This window comes from Hydra viridissima, unplaced genomic scaffold (genome assembly GCF_058129835.1).
Source record: "Hydra viridissima isolate aposymbiotic clone 2 unplaced genomic scaffold, HvirCarnegie_v1 scaffold_2, whole genome shotgun sequence".
Classification (NCBI taxonomy): Eukaryota; Metazoa; Cnidaria; class Hydrozoa; order Anthoathecata; family Hydridae; genus Hydra; species Hydra viridissima.
The window spans coordinates 14,898,828-14,923,654 of NW_028324301.1; the positions used below are offsets into that span (position 1 = coordinate 14,898,828).

Consider the following 24,827-nt stretch of genomic DNA (forward strand, 5'->3'; position numbering starts at 1 on the left):
AAAGCTAAAAATAGATGCGTAAACTAAGTTTTAAATGTGAGTTGATCATTTTTAAAATGTTCTTGAAATTTTTATTAAATTTTCGGGAAACACCTTCTTTCCACATGAGTTTATCCAGTCTCCAGTTCTGTCAGCATTATTTTTAACAAAGTGTTTAGAGGATGTTAAACATTTTTGGCAGGAGTGATATAATTTCATTATCCTTTTCTTAGTGTTGAAAAAAAATTTGTAGATTTGTAATACAGAATCTTCTAAGAGAGTCTGTATTACAGATCTACAGATTTTTCTAAAGATATTTCAAAGTTTACAGTAAACTTTTTCATGAAATATTCTTAGAAAGTTTCATAAAAATAATCAACCTGTAGATATTTCAAAGTTTATAGTGAACGTTTTTATGAAATATTCTTAGAAAGTTTCTTAAAAGAGTAGTAACAACCACAGTACTTATTCTTTTTATTACTAATATAGATAAATAAAGGTTATAAAATTGTAGCATTTTGAAGACTGTTATTTAACAAAAATGCCCCTTTCAAAAGATGTTTTAATGTACTCCTCTCCCTACGGTGCTGAACATATTGGCTTCAAAAAATACCTTTTTCTATCCAATGCGCTATACAAACATATAGATTATTAACGAATATTAACGAATAAAGTACAAATATCTATATCAGACATTTTAAATTTATCGAATTTTTAAATAATCTATAGGGGAGACCGGGGCTAGTTAGCTAGAGGGGTAAGTTGACACACTGCGTTTAACTTTTGAATTCTCCATCTGAAATTTCCAAAATTCACATGGAACCTTCCTACTTAACTAATTCATCTTTCAGTGTTGTATTAGGGCTATAAGCGCATGCGCATAGTAGTTATAGCGATTTTTATGTTTTTTTACTAATTTTGTAATTTTTGTAACTATATTACTTTTTCAATTTTAAAAAGCAATGGCATTAGCTACAAGTTAAAAATTTTTGAGCAAAAAGCTTTAGGGGTTGGCACAATGATCGCGGGCTAAGTTGGCAACATGTGCCAATTTACAACTTTTCGTATTAGCCGTAAATTCACTTAAGTTATATAACACTACAGATCTACAGACAAGAGAAATTATAAAAGAAAAGTAGACAGGCCTGTAAATTTTTAAAATGTTTAAAAAAATGCTGTTGATGCTATTTTTATAGAAGGAAAGTCTATTCGATCGACTTAAGGACAATAAAAGTTAATGTCAAAAAATTTTGTTGGATAAAAGTTATCAAGAGTTTTCATAAAAATATGCGCTTGAAATAGATGCTCAATGTTGCTAAACTTGTCTCTTTATATGGCGTGCCAACTTACCCTGAGAGTATAGAAAACTTATTCCAGGCCGGGGTAGGTTGGCACATATTTTTTTCTTTTTTGTTTGACACTTGAACATGCTTGCCAAATTCATATTCTTTTGACCTTCAATATCCTCAAAAAGTTCACCCAGAAATGCATAGAGCTCAAAAACTAAAACTTGTCACATAATAAACATTTGCTTGTTTATACACATAAAGAGCTCTATTTTATTAAACTTTATAAATTTCAATGTTTCAAAAGGGCTGATTTAGTAATTTGTACTCTATTCGTTATTATCAGCTGTTAGCCGAAAACCTTAACGCCGATGCTTAATTCATGATATTCTTATGAACGCGTAGTTCGCATAATTTAGTGTCCACCATGATAAGTAGAAAAAGAATCTAAATAGACATGGGTAATCAAAAACTTTGTTAGCTAATTTTGCAATCTCAGTATTATGAAAATCTTAATTTGGAAACAGAAAGGAGATATGAAATGAAATTATCAGTCCTGCAGATTAGCTTTGACCTGTATTTTTTTTCCAGAAAAATACTGTGAATTAACTAATAATAAAAACAAATGGCCTAATCTCACTTTTGCTGATATATACTTTTAGCTAACTAATCTTCCTTGTCGTTTCATAAGTTTAAGTTTAAAAATCGTACAAAGGCCTTGACTCTTAAAACTATGCAACTAGTGGTCTTATTCACAGTGTTCTGTTTAAGTTTATTCATAACCCAAGAGATCATTTACATATTACTTAATAAATTTTTCATGACTTTTTTATCCCTTCCCCTGTAATCAAACCTAATCATTTGGTAAACCCTCTTCCCCTAATTTTACGTCATCAATTGAATACTCTTCACCCTTTGTGATACAAAAATGATTGAAAGATTTCTCTTCTTCGGAAAAGTAACCTAGAAAACTCAACATTTTTCAGTTCAACTTTTTGTCTTCTTCTTTTAACTCCCTTATAAGTTTGAAGTCTTCAGATTAATTAGTTTTTCATTTATAGAAGCTGTTTATCTTATTTTTTTCAATTAGCAACTTTTCAGTATGCCTTTAAATAATTTGATCTATCTAAAGATAATTTTTCAAGATATTATGATATATCGTTCAAGTCAACTTGATTTTTTTTATCACTTATCCTTCCTGAAAGAAATAAATGCTCAGTTTTATATATAAATATAATATATGTATGCATATGTTTTAACGTTTATAATTTTAACGTTTTATACCTTCTTGAAAAAATACTGCATTTTACCAATGATAAAATACATGTGTTTATTTATTTTACCAATTTATATGTTTACCAATTTATTTGTTTACAATATCTTTTCTTTTGCCACCCACCATGGTGGGCATAAACTTTTGCGTGCTAAGCGCGTTCATATGAATATCTGGCGTTCATATGAATATCCAGGCACAAAGTGCCGGGTATTCCAGCTTGTTCTAGATATTCATAAGAACGCGCTATTTTTTTGTTTTGAAGATATCCAAGTTGTTAAAAGTGATTATTGTAAAGAAGCATGTTGAAAGTGATATTTATTATTTTATTACTGTATGTGGGTGTTGTTAAATGTGGTATTTGTAACTTAATTATTGTTATTATTGTTAATGGGCAATTTATTGGTGCGTGCTCTCCACAGACCTCTTTTTTATTATATATTCTGTTGGTGGAGAAGCATAGACACTCTTGCTTTTGTACTAGTTTAAAAATATATTGTCTCTCCAAACGTTCAGTTATTTTTAATCCTCGAGATTTTACATGGCGCCCGATGAAAAACTATGAAGAGTTACCGAATTAAATGATTAAAGAAAGAAGTTTATGAAGAGTTAAGTAAAATTTGAGTTATTGAACATTGAAGTAAGTGGAGTTTGTTATTTGTGATATTGTTTGGGAAGAATTTGATAGAATTAGAATTTAATTGTTGAAGGTGTTGATTGTGACGAAAATTTGATTTTATTCTGAGTTGTTGTGCATATTTATTTAAAAATGGCAGCCGCATTAGGAAGGAAAGTAGCGAGAAGGAGAGCGTTACGAGTAAGTTTTGGAAATTTGTTGAGCGAAATAAGAGAGGAATTAGAGAGTGAGGAGTTAAACTATACAAAATTAATAGGTTTAAAAAATAATTTAAGCGAGAATTATGAGAGATTAAACAATATTGATGAGGAAATATTAAATAATTTAGATCAAGAGGAAATTGAAAATGATGTTTTGGAGAGTGCGAAAATAGTTGAGTGTTATCATGAGTTGATGGCTGGAGTGACACTAAAATTAAAAAGTATAAAAATAAATGACTCAGATAAAGATTCTGTTAAAAGTTTAAATAAATCAAAGCGTATTTTACCTAAGTTAGAATTGCCAGTTTTTAATGGGAATCCCTTAGATTGGCAGGGTTTTTGGGATCAATTTAATCTATCAATTCATAGGCATGAAGGTTTAAATGATATAGATCGATTTAACTATCTAAAAAAATATTTGTCTGGCCAAGCATTGGCTACTATTTCAGGACTTTCACTCAGTTCAGAAAATTATAAAGAGGCAATTGAAATCTTGACTAATAGATACGGGAACACACAAGTTTTAGTTTCTGCACATATGGGTTCTTTGTTAAGAATAAGGAAAATTAAAGATTTAATTGATCTAGAAGAATTAAGAAAACTTTATAATGATATAGAGAGCTGCGTACGTAATCTTAGATCTCTAAAAATAGAAACAAAAACTTACGGCTGTTTGTTAATTCCTATCCTTAAGGAGAAACTGCCTGATGAACTTTTGATTTTAATTTCTAGAAAATTTGCCGGAGAGTTGTGGACTTTAGATAGACTTTTACAATATTACAATGAAGAACTACAAGCTAAAGAGTGTTGTGCCAAATATCTTTTAAAATCAAATTATGATAAAAATGAACATAAAAATTTCAAATACGATTCTTTAAACAAAAATGCACAGCAAAATTCTTCTTATAATTATAGAAATAAAAATAACTTTACAACATCAGGTTTTCATACACAAAATAGAAGAGCACCAGAACAAAGAATTTTACAATGTGTATATTGTTCAGAAAACCATAAGCCTTCTCATTGTTTAAAAGTAACAAATTTAGATTCAAGAATTGAAATTCTAAAAAAGCAAAAGAGATGTTTCATCTGTTTAAAATTAGGTCATATATCAAAATTTTGTCATTCTAACTATTCATGTTTTCAATGCAATGGAAAACACCACATCTGTATTTGCAATAAGAAGCAAACCCAGACTAGTGCAACTCTCGTAGGTGTGTCTGATAGCATTTTGCTACAGACAGCAAAGGCTAAGTTTTTTAATTCAGAGAGTGAGTGTGGAGTATTCAGAATATTATTTGATAGCGGTAGTCAGAGGTCTTATATTACCAAAGATGTATGTGAAAGATTGAAATTAAAAACTATAAGGAAAGAAGCTATAATAATAAAAACATTCGGTCAATTTAATAATTCCAGAGTTAAAAAGCTCGATGTTGTTCAACTTAAGGTAAAACATAGAAATGCTAATTTGTATGTGTATGTCGAGGCTCTATGTGTGCCAGTTATTTGTAGCCCTTTACAGAGGCAAGAGATATCTCGAGCGTGCAAAAATTACCCGCATATTTCAAAGTTAATTCTAGCTGATTATGATGATGGTTCCAAAGATTTTCCTATTGACTTATTGGTAGGGTGTGATTTGTACCATAAATTTATGACAGGTAATGTTATTAGAGGGGTCGAGGGCTGTCCTGTGGCTTCTTCCTCTGTTCTAGGATGGGTGTTAAGTGGCCCATTGCCTTCTGTAAAAAATGTTAATAAGAAAGTAATCATGAATTTACGCGTTGATGCTAATTTAATCGAGGGTGTGGAAGATGTGCGCAGTGAGATTGATGAACTAAGAAGTGATTTACAAAAATTTTGGAGTGTGGAGAAAATGGAATCCACTGATGAGTGTGTAATACATAAATTCGAAAATGATATTATGCATAACGGTGAGAGATACGTAACTAAGCTTCCCTTTAAACCAGATCACGATTGTTTACCAGATAACTATAAAATTTGTGAGGTTAGACTGAATAGGTTAAAAAAGCAATTGCGTGATAAGAATTTGTTAAGTGATTATGACGCTATTTTTAAAGAATACGAAACGAATAAAATTATTGAAAGAGTACCTGAGAATGAAATCGCTAAGGAATCAGGAAAAGCACACTACCTAGCGCACAGGCCAGTTTTAAGAAAAGATAAGGAAACTACTAAGATAAGAGCAGTATTTGATGCTTCCTGTTCTAACAATGGATTGTCCTTGAATGATTGTCTATATTCAGGGCCAAATCTGTTATCCAAAATATTTGATGTACTACTGCGATTCCGATTAAATTGTATTGCCATATTAGCAGACATTAAACAAGCTTTCTTAAATATAGAAATTTCTATTGAGCATAAAGATTATTTAAGATTTCTCTGGTATAAAAATGTGGATGTAGAGCAGGACTCAGAATTGATTGTTTATAGATTTTTAAGAGTAGTATTTGGACTGACTAGTAGTCCTTTTTTATTAAATGGAACAATAAGACATCACATCAAAAAATATGAAAAATCTAATGGTAAGTTTGTAAAAAGATTCATTGAAGATTTATACGTTGATGATGTCACATCTGGAACGGAAAGTGTAACGAAGGGTAAAGAATTTTATAAAAAGTCTAAAGCAATTATGTCTGAAGGTGGTTTCAATTTAAGGAAATGGAAAACAAATAGCCAAGAACTACAAAACTATTTTGATTTTAATGAGAAAATGATAAGAAATAAGGAAATAGCAATAAGCAATCTTGATGATAGTACTTATTTAGAAACAGAATTGGGTAAAAGCGATTATGAGTATAAAAGAGTTTTAGGAATTGAATGGGACTCGAAAAATGATGAATTTATTTTTCAATTTAATGACTTTATAAAAATGTCACGGGAACTTAAAACAACAAAAAGGAATATCTTGAAAATTTCGGCATCAATTTACGATCCATTAGGCATTGTTTCGCCTATAACAGCCAGACTAAAAACAATATTTCAAGTTTTGTGTAGAGATAAAAAGGAGTGGGATGCGAGTGTGAGTGGAGAGATTGAGTTTAAGTGGAAAGAATTGTTGAGAAATGTTGAGGAGTTGAGTGTTTTAAGAGTAAAGAGATTTGCGTTTGTTAGAGTTGAGGAGAGAATAATTTCGGCAGAGTTACATGGATTTTGTGATAGCTCAAGAGAGATATATTGTGCAGTTGTTTATCTAAGAGTTTAGACGAGTGTTGCTGTGAGAGTATTTTTTTTGGCAGCCAAAACAAAGGTAACTCCATTGAAAGAGTTGTCTGTTCCTAGGTTAGAGCTGTTGGGTTGTTTGTTGTTGAGCAAATTAGTAGGAGAAGTGAAACGAGTAATAGAAAATCGAATAATTATTAGTAATGTTAGTTGTTGGACAGATTCTGAAGTGGCTTTGCATTGGATTAAAGGGAAGGAGAAAACTTGGAAACCTTGGGTGGAAAATCGTGTAGTTGTGATTAGGAAAGAGGTTGGGAGGAAGAAATGGAGGCATGTAGCAGGATTGGAGAATCCAGCAGATGTTCCAACTCGTAAGTTTTGTTTTAAGCTATTGAGTGATAGTTGGTTATCTGGACCTAAATTTTTATGTGAGGAGGAGGTTGAAGTAGGATTGTTTGATGGTGAGAATAGTTTGAATGTGAATGAAGTTCTGATTGAGTCGAAGGGTGTAGATAGGATAAATGAGAGTAGAGTAAATATGGTTGAGGCTGCGAGTAGTGGTAATATTGGTGTTCTGATAGATATTAAGAAGTTTAGCACATTGAACAGACTTATAATGGTAACTGGATATGTGAATAGATTTGCAAGTAATTTGATAAAAACAATTAAGAAGAACAATGGAATAATTAAAGAAAATATATTGACACTTGATGAATATGATATGGCATTTAATTTATGTTTATTAGTTGAACAGTTTTATTTACGAAATCAAGATAACTACAAGAAGCTAAGTTCATCCCTGAAGTTGTTTACTGACAAACAAAATATATTGCGATTAAAAGGACGATTTGGAAATTCGATACTGAGTTATAATGAAAAATATCCGATTATTTTACGTGATGGAATACATAGCTATTTTACAGTGTTAATTATTCGTGACGCCCATGAACGTGTTATGCATCATGGTATTGAAATGACATTAAGTCAAGTTAGAGCAAGGTTTTGGATTATTAAAGGAAGAAAAACTGTCAAGAATGTTCTGCGTAAGTGTGTTATTTATAAGAAGATTAATGGAAGAACAATGCTGCCTCCCCAAACTCCTGACTTACCCGATTATCGTGTTAATGTTTCTATGTTTTCGTTTCAAGCTGTTGGCATAGATTTTGCTGGACCCTTATATGTAAAAAGTTATTTAAAAACTGATGCGGTATCTAAGGTTTACGTTTTGATTTTGACCTGTGCGTCTAGTCGTGCTGCTCATCTGGAATTAACTCCTGACATGAAGATCCCTGCTTTGCTACGAGCACTCAAACGCTTTATTGCACGCAGGGGCATACCTGATAGCATTACTTGTGACAATTTTAAAACATTTAAATCGATTGAAGTAAAAAAGTTTTGTTTAAATAATAAGATTATTCAAAAATTTATACTACCTGCTTCCCCTTGGTGGGGAGGATTTTATGAAAGATTGGTACGATCAGTTAAGATACCACTATTGAAGGTTATGGGAAAATCACTCATTACTTATGAAGAACTGCAAACAGTTTTATGCGATATCGAATCTGTAATTAATAGTAGACCACTTGTCTACATGAGTGAAGATGATAATGAAGAAGCGCTTACTCCCTTTCACTTGATGTATGGACGAAATATATTAAGGAATAATGTGGAATCAAATTTATGTTTTGATATGGTTAATATCAAGAAACGTGCCATCTACTTAAAGAACTTAATTAATGATTATCGAAAGCGTTTCAGTAAGGTTTATTTGAATGAATTAAAACAACAACATTTATATAATAAGTTTAATGATAATAAACAAGAAAAGGTACTAAAAGTAAATGATATTATGTTAATTAATGACAAAGATATGACACCTCGAAGTCAGTGGAGAATGGCAAGAGTTGTGGAAGTTATTGAAGGAAAAGACAAAGCGATTCGTGGAGCTAAATTAAAGGTTATATCGAATAAAGGAACATCCAAGATATGTTTCCGACCGGTCCAAAAATTAATTCCTCTGGAGATCGATATTGAACAAGATAACAAAGATAAAGATAGTTCGAAGAAAAATGTCTGTGCAGTTGAAACCGAGATTGGGCAGAATGATGCGGCGCTCAGGTCAATTAATAAACGTCCAACCCGACAGGCAGCACTTGATGGACAATATCTAAGACAATTAAAAGAAAAATATTGTTGACAAGTCAACAGGGGGAGTGTGTTAAAAGTGATTATTGTAAAGAAGCATGTTGAAAGTGATATTTATTATTTTATTACTGTATGTGGGTGTTGTTAAATGTGGTATTTGTAACTTAATTATTGTTATTATTGTTAATGGGCAATTTATTGGTGCGTGCTCTCCACAGACCTCTTTTTTATTATATATTCTGTTGGTGGAGAAGCATAGACACTCTTGCTTTTGTACTAGTTTAAAAATATATTGTCTCTCCAAACGTTCAGTTATTTTTAATCCTCGAGATTTTACACAAGTTTTTTTGTTTAAATGTTTCTTTTCTGTTATTCAATAACTTGTGGTCCTACTGGACTGGGCCACTGACTTTAGGACGTTCATGGTCAGGAAAAGAATGTCACAATTGAATCCAGGGAGTGAAGTTACCACTATGTGCAAAGTTTCAGCTCTTTTAGACCAATCCCCACAGAGTTGTCAAGGAAGGGTCGGAGGGGTTGGAACTGGGCTCCAGCTCTAAGCACTTTGAACATTGAGTGAAAATACCCCTATGTGCAAAATTTGGTGCAGATTGGTCCACAGGTGTGGATTTATATAAAGAACAAACTAACGGACAGACGTTCCTTTTTATAGTTTGATTTAAATCAGTGAGAAGTGTTAATTGCCGATAAGTTTCCATGCGCGTTAATCCCGCATATTCAAAACAAATCTTTGAGCCGTTCTGAAACCAAACAGCTCTTGAATTTCCTTAAAATTTCTATCAAAGCACTCTATTGAATCCTAACTTTTTCTATTCATTATTCTCCGATAATAAGGACTGACAACACTAAATGACAAAAATATATACTTATATTTTAAGGGGGATTTTTAGAAACGGTTCACATTTTTTTATGGAGCTAATTTGGCAAATGATTAGTTCATATAGCTCAAGCTAAGTCAGCATACTTTAGTCATCATACAGTCATATACGTTGTAAATTTTAATTACTAATAAATTAGTAATTTTAAAAACTTTTAATTAATCTTTAATTGCAATATACCTTCATTTATTCCTACTAAATGGCGTTATATAATGTTTTTACATTTATAATGTATTTTATGCTTTACATGTTGTATGATATTTTATGTAGATAAAATTTTGTATATTATATGTTTATGAAATTTCCGTATTTTTTGATAGGAATATTCACTTTTTTCATATAGGTATATTATTAAAAATTGAATGTTTTGAGTAAATAATGATTAACACTAATAAATTAAACATAGCGGTTTCAAAGGAGAGGTTTCGGAAATCAACAGGTATGATCTTAATAAATTTGTAATTATGATTATTTCTAGCAAACACCAGATGCATAGATAAATCACAAGAAAAATGGTAATATAGGTAATATTAGATATAAAAAAAAAAACAATTATATGACAGCTTTTTTTAACAGATTTTTTCTCATCTTTTTAGATGCCGAAAAGTTATTGAAAGAAAATTCCAATGAGTTACCATACTCTTCAGATCTAGAGAACAAATCAAAATTGTTTGAAAATGCTATTGATGATAAGGAGCTTAGTTTTCTTAAAGTGGATTTTGATAAACTGAGAAGTGTAATTTTACACATAAATATTTGTTATAAGAGTTTTTTTTTCTTATGCCATTGTTAGTCATAATCATCCTAGTATTACCTTCTTAAAGTTAAATCAAACATTTAGACATTAGTTTTAAAGTTAAAACTTTAGATAATATTTTGAAAATTTGATAATTTAAACAATATTTTTATGTTAATGTCAAGAAGTGAAGTACAAAAGCAACCCTTTTAAAAAGATAATTAGAATTTCTTTGATAACAAATAGTTATTCTAAGTTTTATAATCAAAGTTAGTTGAAGTTTTATAATACCTGCCATTTTTTTAAAAAAATTAAAAACTGTTTAAAGTTTTGTTTTAAAAGATTTTCACTTTTTCTTAAAAAATGACATATTATAAATGCTATTAATAATGAACACTGTCAAGAGGCTGTTCATGAACTGTTTTTGACAGGGTTTTGACATGAATTACAAGTTTGCAGCAGTTTTTTTATGACAGTATTTGAATGGTTTTATGGATTATGAGCAAGTATATATGGAGTTATAGTTAAAGTATATATATAAGTGTAATACTGTCATAAAAATTAGTATAGGGGAGATTTAAAATTACAACATTGTGTTCACTGCGAAAAAACAACAACCTGTTAAACAAAGCAATAAAGTACTAAGACCTAAAAATGCACCATGAAGAAATTGAGTTTATTTCAAATTTACAAAAAAAGAGAATATGATACCTATAACATCATGCTTCCTTTCGATTAATAATGAAACAGGAAAAAATAAGTTGTTGTTTATGAAAATATTCTATTCAAATAATCTATTTTTACATTCATAGAAAATTTTAAAAATTTGTTAAATATGTATGTATGTATGTATGTATGTATGTATGTATGTATGTATGTATGTATGTATGTATTTTAAAAACATTTTCTTGTAATAGTATATTTTGATATTTAGAATTGTATTCCAGTGCCACCTGCATCTGAATCCCAAAAAAAAGTTATGGTCAGAAGATTTATCAAAAAAGTTGAAAAGAAAGAAAATTCTAAAAACAAAATAAAGTAATTTTAAAATGTGTTTTTTTTTTTTTCTAATAAAATATTTTTTCAAAAATACTCCTTATTTGTCTATTTAAAAAGTTTTTTCCATTGATAATGGCTTATTTGGAAGCTGAGGGGAGGAAGGCAGGAAGCACAATAAAAAAGTAGAGAAAAAGTTGATAAAGTAAGCCATTACATGTAATTACTGTTCAAAGCAAAGATGATTAATAATTATTTCAAAGCATACAGAAACTTCCACAGTTAATTTTGATACAAAATGAATATAATATAAAACTATTGTATACTGGTACACAAAAGTAGAAGTATGAGTTCATAGAGGCAGTATCATACAGTGTAATAACTAGCAGTCCTCTAACAACAACTGAAACACAAGCATTTTATCTATTAGAACTTTGTCCATTACTACAATGTTTTTGGTATTTTATCTTATCTAAACTATTTTAGAATCTTGGTAGCTCATTCAATCAATGAAAATGATATGCATATTTTGTCCAGTATGTACTTTGTTTATTAATGATGATGATAATGATGATGATGATGATGATGATGATGATGATGATGATGATGATGATGATGATGATGATGATGATGATGATGATGATGATGATGATGATGATGATGATGATGATGATGATGATGATGATGATGATCATCATCATCATCATCATCATCATCATCATCATCATCATCATCATCATCATCATCATCATGATATGATGACAAGGATGATAATCATGAAAGTTGATAGTGATAGTTTATTATTTGTTTAGTGGAACCCTTAAAAGACTATCACATTCTTGGTTCACTTAAGGGGTATAATACTAGGATAGGAAAGAAGAATGTAAATAATGTGCAGGTTCCTTCTGAAGAAAAGTGTTTGGAAGAGAGAGAGTTTCAGGTTAGTTCATAAAAACTAATTTGAAAAAACTAAAAGTATAACTTATTAAAGTATTTATAAAAATATTTATTATATAAATATCTATAATAATGTATATACATCATATAAATGTCTATGAAAATATACATTATATAAAAAGTCGATGCAAATATATAGTATAAAACTATCTAGGAAAATAAATCATAAAGAGTTAAAAAGATATTCTTGGGCATAAACAGTAAATTTGAAGTGAATTTGATTTTTTCCTATTTCTAACCGTTTGAAAGTTATGTATGAAATTAAACTAAAAATTTTAATATGCATAATTATTTCACCATTAAGTTGGTGTTTAAATAGTAATAATTGAATGAGAAATGGCTAAGTTATGATACTCAAACTAAAATATCTGATCACCAAACCCCTTTTTTCTAACCCTAAGTGATGTTAGTTTGGAAATTGACCAAAATACTCAGCAGATTGCTGTAAATTATGCTAAAATAAAAGTTTTACAGAGTTATGCACCTTGGTTGCTTATATGTTTTTAAATCAAAAAAAGTTAAAAATAGGTTGTCATTTAGGGTTGCAGGCATTTTATAAAAAAACTTTGTAAAGAATTAAAATACTATTTTATACTTAAGGACTTATTAAAAAAATTTTCTGCTGATTCATCAGGGTTCAAATAGTACTATAGAAACATTTTGTTTAAACAATTGAATTTTTCATTTATTAAATTTTTTGTCTTTTTTCTAGACAAATCAAAGTAACGCTTTAGATAATTGGAGAAAGAAAATGTCAGAAAGAAAGCAACTACAGAAACATCTTTCTAGTAATTATTTTTCAATTCTGTAAAGTCATTTTTAAAAATGACTTTAAATTAAGTAATTTACATTTTATAATATTTGTTTTTTTAGAATGTATATCAGTTCATAAAGAAAATTTGGTCTTGGGACAAAGTGATCAATTTCGCTCTGTCCAAGAACAGCGGTATATACTTATGAGATTCTAAAACAAATAATTTAATGTAGCACACTTTAAGTTATTTTTTGTTTTTTATTAGTTTTACTTAATCTTTGGATTAATCATCATTAAAACTTTGGAAGTTACAACAAAAACATTAAATTTTATTTTATCACAATATAATTACAATACTTAAAATTACAATAAAATACAATATTAAATAAATTATAAAATTAAGTTTACATATCATGATTTTGTTTTCTCAAGATGTTTTTGATTTATTTAAAAAGTAATTTGATAAAAATGAACTTTTATCTGTAAAACTCAGAATATACAAAAGTGTGATATTTTTGTTATTTTACAGAATTAGACATGACAATGAATATGCAGTTTAAAAGTTTTATTGATATCTTTCTTTTAATAGAATGATAATTGATCAAGCAATGCCATTTCTAAACAATGGAAAGGGAAGTATGAAGTTCAATTCTTCTACTTAAAACAGTTTAGCATATAAAGAATAAAGTAATTAAAAAATCCTATTGAAATGTGTTTCTTTTAAATATAGTTTGTTTGAATGAGACCAACATAAAAAAAAAAACAAATTTGAAATATTTTTAAACTCCTTTATTTTAAGGCATCTTAATTTTTTTTTTTTTTTTTTTCTTTTTAGATTTTGTTGGAAGTGAGTTTTGGAAACAAGCTGAATCTTTTAAAAAAAATTATGATATAAGGTAGGGATTTATCCGGGTTTTTTTTGTACTTTGAATTTAAGGTTTCTTGAAAATATATTACACACATAAAATAATCGGTTTATATGTATTTTATTTTAAAGTAGAATTATTGATAGTATATATAATTAGAGAAAGTTTTCGAAATGAGCTCCTTCTGCTGTTATGCAGAGTTTAAATTGATCAGCTACACTTCTGCATACTTTCTTGCACATCAATGGCTGTAACTCTGCACAGGATTGCTCAATTCAGCTGTGTAGCTCAACAAGTGTAGAGGGTTTGACCCTGTATACTATATCCTTTAAGTAGCCCCAGAGGAAAAAGTCTGGTGGAGTTAGGTCAGGAGAACATACAGGCAACTTGATAGGGCCTTGTCTGCTGATCCAATGACCAGGGAACTTTTGATTGAGCCACTCTCTCACTACAAATGAATAGTGGGAAGGCACTCCATCCTGTTGAAAGTAGAGATAAGCATTACCAGATAGAATTTGCCAGTGACAGAACCATCAAAGAAGTATGTTCCAATAAAACCATCTAAAGTTATTCCGCACTACACCATAAGTCCTTCTTTAGATGTGCAGACCTGGAATATTTCATGCAGGTTAGAGTAGGCCCAGTAGCAGTTATTGTGACAATTTATAACTCCATTCAAAGTAAACTGATTCTCATCTGACCACAAATTCTTGTTAATCATACCTGGGTTTTTGGAAAAATTGTCCAATAGTGTTTCACAAAACTGCACTTGTCTATCAAAGTTATCTTCACTAAGCTCTTGGACTTTGCTTGGTCTGAAGGGTCGAAGGCCTCACTTATTAACAGCATTGTAATAGCTGGTCTGTTTCATCCCCAGAGCTGCAGCACTCTTTCGAATTGAGAGATTGCTCATTTTCACGAATTGAGAAATTGCTCATTTTCACGAATTGCTCAGTCACTCTTTCAACTGCCTCTTCTGTCACAGCTGAGCATGGCTGGCCCAATCTCTCTTGATCATGAACGCTGCCTGTCTCCTTGAACTTGTCAACCAACTTTAGAATTGTTGGCTTAAAGGGTGGCTGCATGTAAGCTGTTTTCTCCACTCTCATTAAACTTGCTTAGTACTCTTGAATTTGGTATAGAGAAGAACAACTTTAATTCTCTCCTCAAGAGATAGTTGGTAGCTCTTTTTTTTTCTGAAATTAAATTTCCTAGAATGAAACTTAAAAACATATATTACTATTAGAATCTATAAATTATTATAATGAGGAGAAAGTTTTAATCAAAGACTTAAACCGACTTTACAAACACCCAGTGTATATATATATATATATATATATATATATATATATATATATATATATATATATATATATATATATATATATATATACACACACACACACACACACACACTTAACCGTAATATTAACACACCACATACATTTCCATTTGTTTTATTATCATTAATATTATCATATATTTTGACAAATATATTAACAATAGTACACATGAACACAGTTATTTCGATGATAATAATAAAATTGACTTTGAGGGTGGTGAAAAAAAAAACTAAAACCAAAAATATGGTTGTTTTAACAATAAAAGTAAAACGATTATTATTCTCATACACACTAATACACCTTAAATTGAAGCATTTTTGACTTATGAATAACTAGTGTTATCACCTCTTGATGTTATTACAGCCTGACAGCGCCATGGCATACTTTCAATTAGAGATCTAATTGTTTCTTGAAGGGAATCTTCCCACACACAAATATGACTTTGTTCCAGCTCATCTATGCTGTAAGGTGGTAGATGTTGGCTTCTAACACGGCGTCCATTATTTCCCAAAGATGCTCTATTGGGTTCATATCTGGACTGCAGGCTGGCCACTCCAAAACTTCAATATTAACATAATTTGTGGTATGCATTATCCTGCATAAGAAGGAATCCATTTCCAATATATGCTGCAAAAAATACCACAAAAGTTTTTAAAATGTCTGCTATGTATCGTTGAGAAGTCAGACATCCACCATCAACAATAAAAAACTCTGTCAGCTGTTAAAGATATTCTGTTAAAGGTTTCTCAAATGTTACAAGCCAAATATCTTTCATTTGGTCTTCTGCACACTTCTGTGTGATCAGAACTTACAAGACAAAACCTTGACTCATCTGTAAATAAGACCTGTCCCCAATCATGTATTTCCCAATTCATATGCCTCCATGCAAAAGCCAGTCTGTTTCTTTGGTGGTCTATAGACAGTCTGGAACAAGTAGCTGCTGCCCCAGGTCGTAAAATTTAAAGCACAAAGTCTTATGGTATCTTGACTAACAACAGTCTTCTTATGGTATCTTGACTAACAACAGTTCCATGAATCTCAGCAAGTTGTATTTGGAAACTTCTTGCAGTAGTGAATCGTTCTCTCAGTGTTTGAAGCATTAAAAAATGATCCTCCACAGCATTAATAACTTGTGGTCTGCCTTGCCCAAGTCGTTCAGCATGATCATTGGTTTCTGCAAACCTTTTTAGGACCTTACCGACTGTTGTATGAGACTCTCCAAATCTTCTAGCAAGTTGGCAATTTGTTAATCCTTCATTGGACAAAGTAACAATTGCAACACATTCATCACAACTTAGATTTCATCTAGAACGCTGCCTTATGAACAGATGTGTTGCTCAAATGACAGTTATCTTTTCTACTGTTAAAACAATTTAAAACTAAATACTTTTCTTTTAGAAGTGGGGTTTAATTACAGCAAAACTTGTTACTTATAAAAAGCTGCTATAATTTCAAAATTAAACAAGGGAAACAGAATAAAACCTACAAAAGGTGTAACAATAAACATTATTATCATATTTGTAATTGATAAATCAGGGAAACATAATATTTTTCAATATAAATTGGAATTTATAAGTGGTGCATTAATTTTGCAGTTAAGTGTGTATGTATATATATATATATATATATATATATATATATATATATATATATATATATATATATATAATTTTTTATTATTACTTCTGAGTAATTTAAACCAAAAAGTTTAGATTAATCTGTACATCTGGTTAAATCTAGAAAAAATAGAATACACCTTTAGCTTTAAAGATTTACTAGGAGATAAACATTTAAACTTAAAAATACCAAAGAGAGCAGGTTGTTTTATTGCTAAATTCTTTTTTGACTATTGAAATCATAGTACCTCAAGCCTAAAATTTATTTTCCTAAAATTTGAAATTTAGAGTTCTTGACTCTTTGAAGTTATTTTGTACAAAAATGTTGAAGTGGGAAAATGTGGGGAAGAAGGAGAAGTTGTGGCTATAAGTTGTAGTTTTAAATTATAAGTTATTTTTTCATATATTTGTGTCTAAGGTTTTCAGGTTTTACATCTATAAATTACATGTAATGTTGGTTATATTCTGAAATCTATGTAGGAAATAAAAGCTAAGCTGATATAATTAAAGTAGGCTAAATATAGTGAGCAACTTTAATATTAAACAGCTATAATACTTTTTGGGGTTTTTAACCTTTTTTAAGCAATCTTACTTTAAGGATCTCCATCTTTCTGCTGTTTAGATTTCTCTTTAAGTAACTATAGTATACTACTGATCAGTAATAGATTTATATGCTATGACATTTTTAGAGGAATATTATGTTATGACATTTTCTGAAGAAAGATAGGCTATGATTCCTTCAGAGGAAAGTTTTGACATTCAAAAATGGCTTTGATTTTTTTGTTTGTTAGTGTTACGCTGACAAAAACGGAAAAAGGAAGTATATCTCCAATTGAACACATTGGTTATGCCAGTCATATAAAGGAAGAGATGGGAATTCAAGGGAAGACTACAACATGTTCAAATAAAACTCATATGGCATGGTCAAAGTCATCCTATTTCAAAAAAAGGTTGGAAGAGTTGCAGAGTGCCATTAATTTTAGTAACCTGTATGATCCGGTATGAGTTTTATGTAATTCTTAAAAAAATTATTATGCTTTTATGGTAATTTTTAAATTATTCTTTTTATGTATCTCAAGCAATTAAGTAAAAAAGTATAAACTAAGCTAAACAGTAGCTGTAAAATTTAATTATTTTACGAAACTAATTTATGAAATTAGATATATTATTTTACGAAACTAATTTATGAAATTTAAATCTTTTCTAAAATTTCTTGTAAATTGATGTGTTTTTTTTTTTAAATATATCAAGTGTTAACACCATTGGATTTTGATCAACATATATTGTACTTACATAAATTTTAACTTTTTGAGGTTTTTAAAGGCGAACATTTAACGCAAACTCTTTGTAGTATAAATAAATTGTTTTTAGGCACATGTGGGTAGAGAAGGTGCTTCCAGTTGACTTGATAAATTGAGATATGTTTGTAACTTAAATGTGAAATTTACAAAAAATGCTTTTTAACATTCAGATTACTTGTTAATGTAAAATGCATTACATCAATTTCAAGTAAACTGTGTTTGACTTAAACATTACAGATGTTGTTTTATATAAGTGTTGGCCGGAACTTCAAATTTTTTATCATTTTTATTGAGAAGGTAGGGAGGAATGAGTGTTTTTAAAGAATGTTTATAAAGATTTTATTGACTGAAATTGGTGTTCAATTTAAAGAAATATAAAAAAATTTTTTCAGATTCTTTTTTTTCAATAGTGCTTCACCGCAAAACAAACAATTGCTTGTTTGTCCAGCTACTAGAGGTTTCACCAAAGATAAATTAGTTATAATAACCATAGTAAATCATAAATATGCTTGTTTGTCCAGCTACTAGAGGTTTCACCAAAGATAAATTAGTTATAATAACCATAGTAAATCATAAATATGCTTGTTTGTCCAGCTGCTAGAGGTTTCACCAAAGATAAATTAGTTATAATAACCATAGTAAATCATAAATATGCTTGTTTGTCCAGCTGCTAGAGGTTTCACCAAAGATAAATTAGTTATAATATCCGTAGTAAATCATAAAAAAAAAATTTTTTGTTAGCTGAAATTTTTAAAAAATTTCATTCCAGGGAATTATTTTTTTAAAACTTGCATCTCAAAACTGTCCACCAAATTACTTAAACATATTTAACTTGCCACAATAACTGCTGCTTTTTTGTAGGACTGTGGCTAATTTTTCAATTTGCAATAATTTTATCATCTTTCATTGATATTTTATATATAGTATTCTTTTTATAGTTTACAGATGGTCTTGAGGTTATTGGAAGTTCTTTGAAAACCAATTTAGAAGAAAAATTACCAAGGAAAAAGAGTTGCATTGATTGTATTGATGAAAGTGTAAAAATTTTGTAAGTAAAAATATTGGAAAAACTTTTTACCAATAACTTTTTATTTGGAAATTAACTAGTTGGAGTACTTTCTATTAAATATATTTCTTTTTAATACAAACTAACCTCAATAGCTTTTTTTGTTGATGTTTTTTAAGTGACAAGCCATCACCACTGGTACCATCTCTTCTCATAGATAGTCAGGTGACCAATTCTTCTGGTCCATCTCTTCTTATCAATGATCAGTGTGCAAATTGGCTTAAAGCTTCTTTAGAGAAGCATAGAGATGATATCACAATTAGACTTTTGTTTGAAACAGAAATCAATCATTGCATTAAAAATGTTATGAAAATTACAAATCAAGGGACAACAGCTGTATATTTTCAATGGAAGGTTAAAAGTTGAAGATTATTTTTAGCCTTCATTAAAGAATTTTTTTAACTGTTATTTAAAAAATACTTTAGTATATTTTTTGAATTAATTTTTCATAAATATCAAATCAGTATATTTAAATTAACAAAGAAACTACTTAAATATTTTAAATGTATTTTAGATTTATAACTTACATTTAATCCTTACACACATTTACCTTTTTAAATCTGTTCTACTTATTTTTTTTTAAATCTGTTCTACTTATTTTTTTTTAAATCTGTTCTACTTATTTTTAAATCTGTTCTACTTTTTTTTTTTTAAATCTGTTCTACTTATTTTTTTTTAAATCTGTTCTACTTATTTTTTTTTAAATCTGTTCTACTTATTTTTAAATCTGTTCTACTTATTTTTTTTTAAATCTGTTCTACTTTTTTTATTTTAAATCTGTTCTACTTATTTTAAAATGTAAAATCTTTTTAAGCATCAATATTTAGAGAGTTAAAGAGAAAGATCCTTTTGGCCTAAAGCAAGTTAACTCAAAACAAAAATTTTATTTTGATGTTCGTAATGGTAAGAGTTTTTGTTTTATATAGCTTTTGTCTTCTTGTCCTAGACTTCTACTTTCAATATTACCCTCCCCCTCATTGTTTAGGTGTAGTATTGCCTAATACAGATCTAAAAATTCCATTCTTCTTTAAATCATCATCCCCTGGCATTTTCTCTGAAATATGGCATTTTGAAACTCAGCCTCTATTGTGTGCTGGTGCAAAGATACAAGTCATTCTTAAAGCTATATCTATTGAAAACATTCAATATGAAGAAATATCAAAACAACTGGAGGTTATTTCTTTTGTTGCTTTAACAATTTTTCTTTTTATTTTATTTATTTATTTATTTTTTTTCTTTGTTTACATTTTGCAGTGATTGATTTGCTTTTTTAAACTTTTAGACTGAGTTAAATGCACGTCAAATAAGGAGAATGTCTGAAAGACTTGTAGCTGAAATAATAAATGGTGTAAGAACACCTCCTCGACCCTGCAGCCCTATAAAACAATATCAAACTGTGTGTATTACTTTTAGACTATGCTATATAACCAAAGTTTATAAAATGTTTTTAGTATTAATTATAGTATAAGATAATTATAATACAAAATTTTAAATTTTATTGCTAATGAGGACACTTAGCAGTAAAATATTTGTATGAAAACTATATATAATTCTTAAGTAATTTTACAGTTATTACAGTTTGTTAATTTATTGAATCATTAATATATTCATACATAATTTGTATCTCTAGATTGAAGAGTTATTCAATAAATTAAATCCAACAGTAAAGAGTTCTTTTTATTATATGAATGGTTTTTAGTTTATCTTATGTTGTTTTTGAAAAGAACTTTGCTAAAAATTTTTTGTTTTTTCATTTTTTAAATTTTAGGTACCATTCCAAACAAATGGATTTAGCAAGCTAAATGATCTTTATAATGAGATTGGAGTTGACAAATCTTGGGATTTTTCTTTGAACTCGATACTCAAGGTATTTAGGTGTTAAAAAGAGTTTGTTTTCAATGTCGATTGCAATATTAATTTTTATACAAAATTAAATTATTTGTTAGCTTATTTCTGATGTTGCTGACAACAATAAAAAAGAAGAATGGATTCAACGCTTGAATATTGAAGTTTCTAATATGCAAATAAAATACAAAGTTCCTTTATCTCCATCAAACTATGATTGCTGGTAGCTTTTCTATGTTTTTCTTTTTGTTTCAGCAAGTTGTTTTTACTATTGTTTACTTTTTGAAGGAAGTGCCAACAAAAGATCTTTTAACTTTTCAGTTACAATATAGTTTGTTTATGGGTAGATGCATTTGTAACAAAATTAAGAAAATTTCGATCTTTGGTTCAATTAGAAGAGAAACAAGTCATTGTTAAATTTGAGAGTGGTAAGTTTTAAGCGTCTTTTTAAAACTGATTTCAATTTGAGCACTGAATGAGTTGCAATATAGATGGTGTAAAAGGCTTTGATAAAACAGCTATTTGGGAAGCTATGCATGATTTTAGTTGAAAATGAGACAGTGGGGTGTATTTGAAATTATGAATAAAGTTATGAATTATTTGTAAAAGAGGGCAGATAAATAAGGTTGTTAGTGAAGTTATCAAACAAAAAAATAGGAACAATCTTAAAAAATATAATTAATGTTTTACATTGTGATTTTGTATGAAATAATTTCTTATAACTAGGTTTAAATATAGCTAAGAAGTTATTAGAAGCTCAAAAGTTAAGCATTGTTAAAAAAGAAGTTGGCAGCCCAGTTAGTAAGACACCAAAAGAAAAACAAAAAAGTATGTAATACTTAGTTAACTAAAGAAGTTAAGAATGAAAGCTCTAGAGTTTTTCTAACTTTTCTTTAAATTTTTGGTAGAAGTTAATATTGTAAAAGAGGAGGAAGTTAATATCATTAAAGTTGAACCTCCAGTGACTGAAATGGTAAGTTACTGATTCTTAATTAAATTTGTTACAATTTAGTAATATTTTGTTTACCTATAAAAATGAACTTTTATAATTAGTTTTCCTGAGTTTAAGAGTTTGCACTAACTTGATAAAATTGCACTGTTAAACATAATTAAATAATTTTTCACCAAAAACTTTTCTAGTGCCTAAAAATTCTTATTTTCTACTTTTACACCCCTTCTGTATGGTATCACTATTATATTGTTGGCAGCATTTGGGCTACTCATACTCATCAATATCCATTTCATAAATCCTATTAATATATATCTTGAATTGCTCAAAATCTTTACATTTAAATATGTGTTTATAATGCTGGAGTTAGTTTTTATTGCTGTCAGATAAGTATGCAGAATTCCTGAAATATTTAATTCACCTTGCAAAATCAAACATTGCATTCAATAACTAAAGAAGTTGAAAGAGCGAATGCTTTAAGATAATTGGATGATGCATTATAACAGATTAACTGTTGTTGTCTTTTGCATCATTTGTGTATGAGGTTTCAATAGAATGTTTGCGTATATTGTATTTGCCCACTAAATTTTTGTTTTTAATAACAATAATACATCAAGAAAAGAAAAGTGAATGTAAATTTGTTAAAATTGATTCCATACCATAGTCAACAAGTAGTAGCATCTAATGTGCTGATATAAACAACACAATTGTGGTTGATTCTTCTATTGATATAAATGGCTCATTGTTTTATTCAACAAAATTTTAATATATCTTCTTATGCTTTCAATTTAAAGTCTTTTTACTTAAAGCTTTTTTTTTTTTTAAATTTCTTTACTTGAAAAGAACAATCTAGATTTAGAAAAATCACTTAGAATAAAGTTCATACAGTACTCCTTTTTATTAAAAGGATTAGTAATAACTTTCAGAAAGTTTTCATCAAAATCTTTAAATTTATGGTCATATTTTTTTTTTTTTTGAATCAGCTTTAGAATAAGGTTTAATTTGAATACTGTTTACTTTACAAGCTGCCAAATGCTCAATACAGTCATTCAGTTGCAATTTTACAGCTAGAAAATAGTGCTCTTTTTTAGCTTTCTTTTGTTTTGATGTTATGTAAAATATTGCACAAGAGCAAATTTGTCTTTTATAATAAACTCTTTATAAAACTCTTTAATAACTTTTATAATAAACTCCTTTTCTTGCTTGTATTTGCATTTGTGCTTCAACAATAACCTAGAATAAAAATACAAATATCATGTGAGGTCAATTTTAGCCCAAGGTTTGTTTTCTCAACATATACTTACTCCATTCCATAAAAATTGAGATAATTTGAAAAATTATCTCAATTTTTATGGAATGGAGAAAGTATATGTTGAGAGGTGGAATGAGTATATGTTATAGGGTTGAATGATATATAGAATGGAAATAAATGTGTGTAGTTGAAATTTTTTGTTCCATTGAAAAATTTGATAAATATTTGTTTTAAATCATTAAAATGTCTACTAATGGAATAATTAAATTTTTCTTGAGAAATATCTTTAAAAATCTTTAGTTAATATCTGTCACAGCAGAGAAGAATTTAGATGATCCAAAATATAGAAAATATTTACAATATCTTTATATTGAGGTATGGGTTTTTGTAAATATAGATAAATATTCAGGTATTGTCCTACAGAACACATTTTATTAGGTTTAGTCAGTCTTTTGTAAATATAAATATTTATATATAAACATATAAGCAAATTTTTGTAATAATTATGTATATATTAATATCAAAAACTTTAACATTTATAAATTTCATGCTTTATTTAATCAGGAAAGAAGATTTTACAAGGAAATATTTTTCTTTGTCAGTTGGTTTTTAAAAATTAATGGTCATGTTGGAAGAGATTAATTTGCAAAAAATTTAATTAAATATTTAATTATCATTTAGTTTGGGTAAATAAAAGTTCATTCATAGAATTGTCCATGTATTTATTTTCTATATAAATTCAATTACATTTTATAATAAATTAACCTCTATTTTTATTCCTTTTATTCTTTTTAGGTGTATGAGTCATTAGGGAAGATGGCGAATGACATTGAAGCAGTTCTTTCATAAATTCTACATTATGTTTAATGTTGAATTATAAACAGTTTTATTGGTTGTTAAGTAAGAAATGTTGAAAAATTGTGTTCAGTTATTTTTTGTTGTTAAATTTTTTCTTCTTTCTTTCTGTTAAATTTTTGCTTCTATTTTTTAAATCTTATTATTAAAAGTAAAATGATTCTGGTAACAAAATTATTTATATACTTGTAAATAACTATTTTATTATATTCTAATATAATTATTGTTGAAATAAGCATAATTATTGTTGAAACAATCATACTAAGATTATTTATTTGAATGTTTATTATCTTTATAATCACGGAATATTTAATTGCCACATATTTTCAAAGGTTTATACAACAACTTTTCTATGTTTTATATCATTGTACTTAAGTTAGCATCAAAGTTTGCGCAGACTGTAAGTTTTTAAATGATCTTTTTTTTTGTAGCATATTCATAAAAAGTGTAAATCAGCGAAGAAAGGAACCCCTTAAAACTCAAAATTTAACTTTATACTGTCATCGTGATTTTAAGTTTTTTTATCAACTCTATACTAAGACAAATGTTCTGCAATTTTTTTCTGGCATTTCAAAGTTTTTTATTTATATAACATTCGTATAAACTTTATTTTTTAGCATATTTAACAATCATACATATCGTTTGTATTGTTATAGTTAATGGAGTTCTATATCATTTATCATAATTCTTTA

At 28.5% G+C, this 24,827-nt stretch overlaps 2 protein-coding genes across 6 annotated transcripts; both read left to right on the forward strand.

Moving 5' to 3' along the window:
- Positions 1-3,307: 3,307 nt before the first annotated feature.
- Positions 3,308-8,752, forward strand: LOC149892163 (uncharacterized). The gene is made up of 5 exons (XM_090078067.1): positions 3,308-4,181; positions 4,317-6,572; positions 6,633-7,771; positions 7,967-8,248; positions 8,360-8,752. The coding sequence occupies exons 1-5, from the start codon at positions 3,308-3,310 to the stop codon at positions 8,750-8,752; spliced, it is 4,944 nt and encodes a 1,647-aa protein (XP_089934193.1).
- A 1,169-nt stretch (positions 8,753-9,921) lies between these two features.
- Positions 9,922-24,198, forward strand: LOC145202416 (MYCBP-associated protein-like). 5 transcript variants are annotated; one of them, XM_090078112.1, is made up of 23 exons: positions 9,922-10,038; positions 10,196-10,335; positions 11,270-11,373; positions 11,818-11,867; positions 12,144-12,271; positions 13,001-13,076; positions 13,162-13,234; positions 13,632-13,678; positions 13,878-13,938; positions 17,659-17,866; positions 19,107-19,216; positions 19,354-19,588; positions 20,062-20,137; positions 20,220-20,407; positions 20,517-20,630; positions 20,865-20,897; positions 21,003-21,101; positions 21,181-21,302; positions 21,401-21,507; positions 21,806-21,907; positions 21,988-22,052; positions 23,581-23,655; positions 24,076-24,198. In XM_090078112.1, exons 1-23 carry the CDS (start codon positions 9,978-9,980, stop codon positions 24,127-24,129), a joined length of 2,328 nt encoding a protein of 775 aa, XP_089934238.1. In that variant the 5' UTR covers positions 9,922-9,977; the 3' UTR covers positions 24,130-24,198. The 5 variants fall into 5 exon arrangements, with proteins under 5 accessions (XP_089934238.1, XP_089934239.1, XP_089934241.1 ...); XM_090078113.1 differs by having other exon boundaries at positions 21,818-21,907; XM_090078116.1 differs by having other exon boundaries at positions 9,941-10,038; positions 13,632-13,729.
- The last annotated feature ends 629 nt before the right edge of the window (positions 24,199-24,827 follow it).

What these genes read in the sequence shown, in the direction of transcription:
- LOC145202416 (XM_090078112.1), top strand. Translation starts at nt 9,978, where the DNA reads ATGATTAACACTAATAAATTAAACATAGCGGTTTCAAAGGAGAGGTTT. An exon ending in GATGAAAGTGTAAAAATTTT is followed by an intron (nt 19,217 to 19,353) that starts GTAAGTAAAAAT and finishes ATGTTTTTTAAG; the next exon opens with TGACAAGCCATCACCACTGG. An exon ending in TTATTTTGATGTTCGTAATG is followed by an intron (nt 20,138 to 20,219) that starts GTAAGAGTTTTT and finishes CTCATTGTTTAG; the next exon opens with GTGTAGTATTGCCTAATACA.
- LOC149892163 (XM_090078067.1), top strand. Translation starts at nt 3,308, where the DNA reads ATGGCAGCCGCATTAGGAAGGAAAGTAGCGAGAAGGAGAGCGTTACGA. An exon ending in TAGCTCAAGAGAGATATATT is followed by an intron (nt 6,573 to 6,632) that starts GTGCAGTTGTTT and finishes TTTTTTTGGCAG; the next exon opens with CCAAAACAAAGGTAACTCCA. An exon ending in AAACTGATGCGGTATCTAAG is followed by an intron (nt 7,772 to 7,966) that starts GTTTACGTTTTG and finishes TTAAATAATAAG; the next exon opens with ATTATTCAAAAATTTATACT.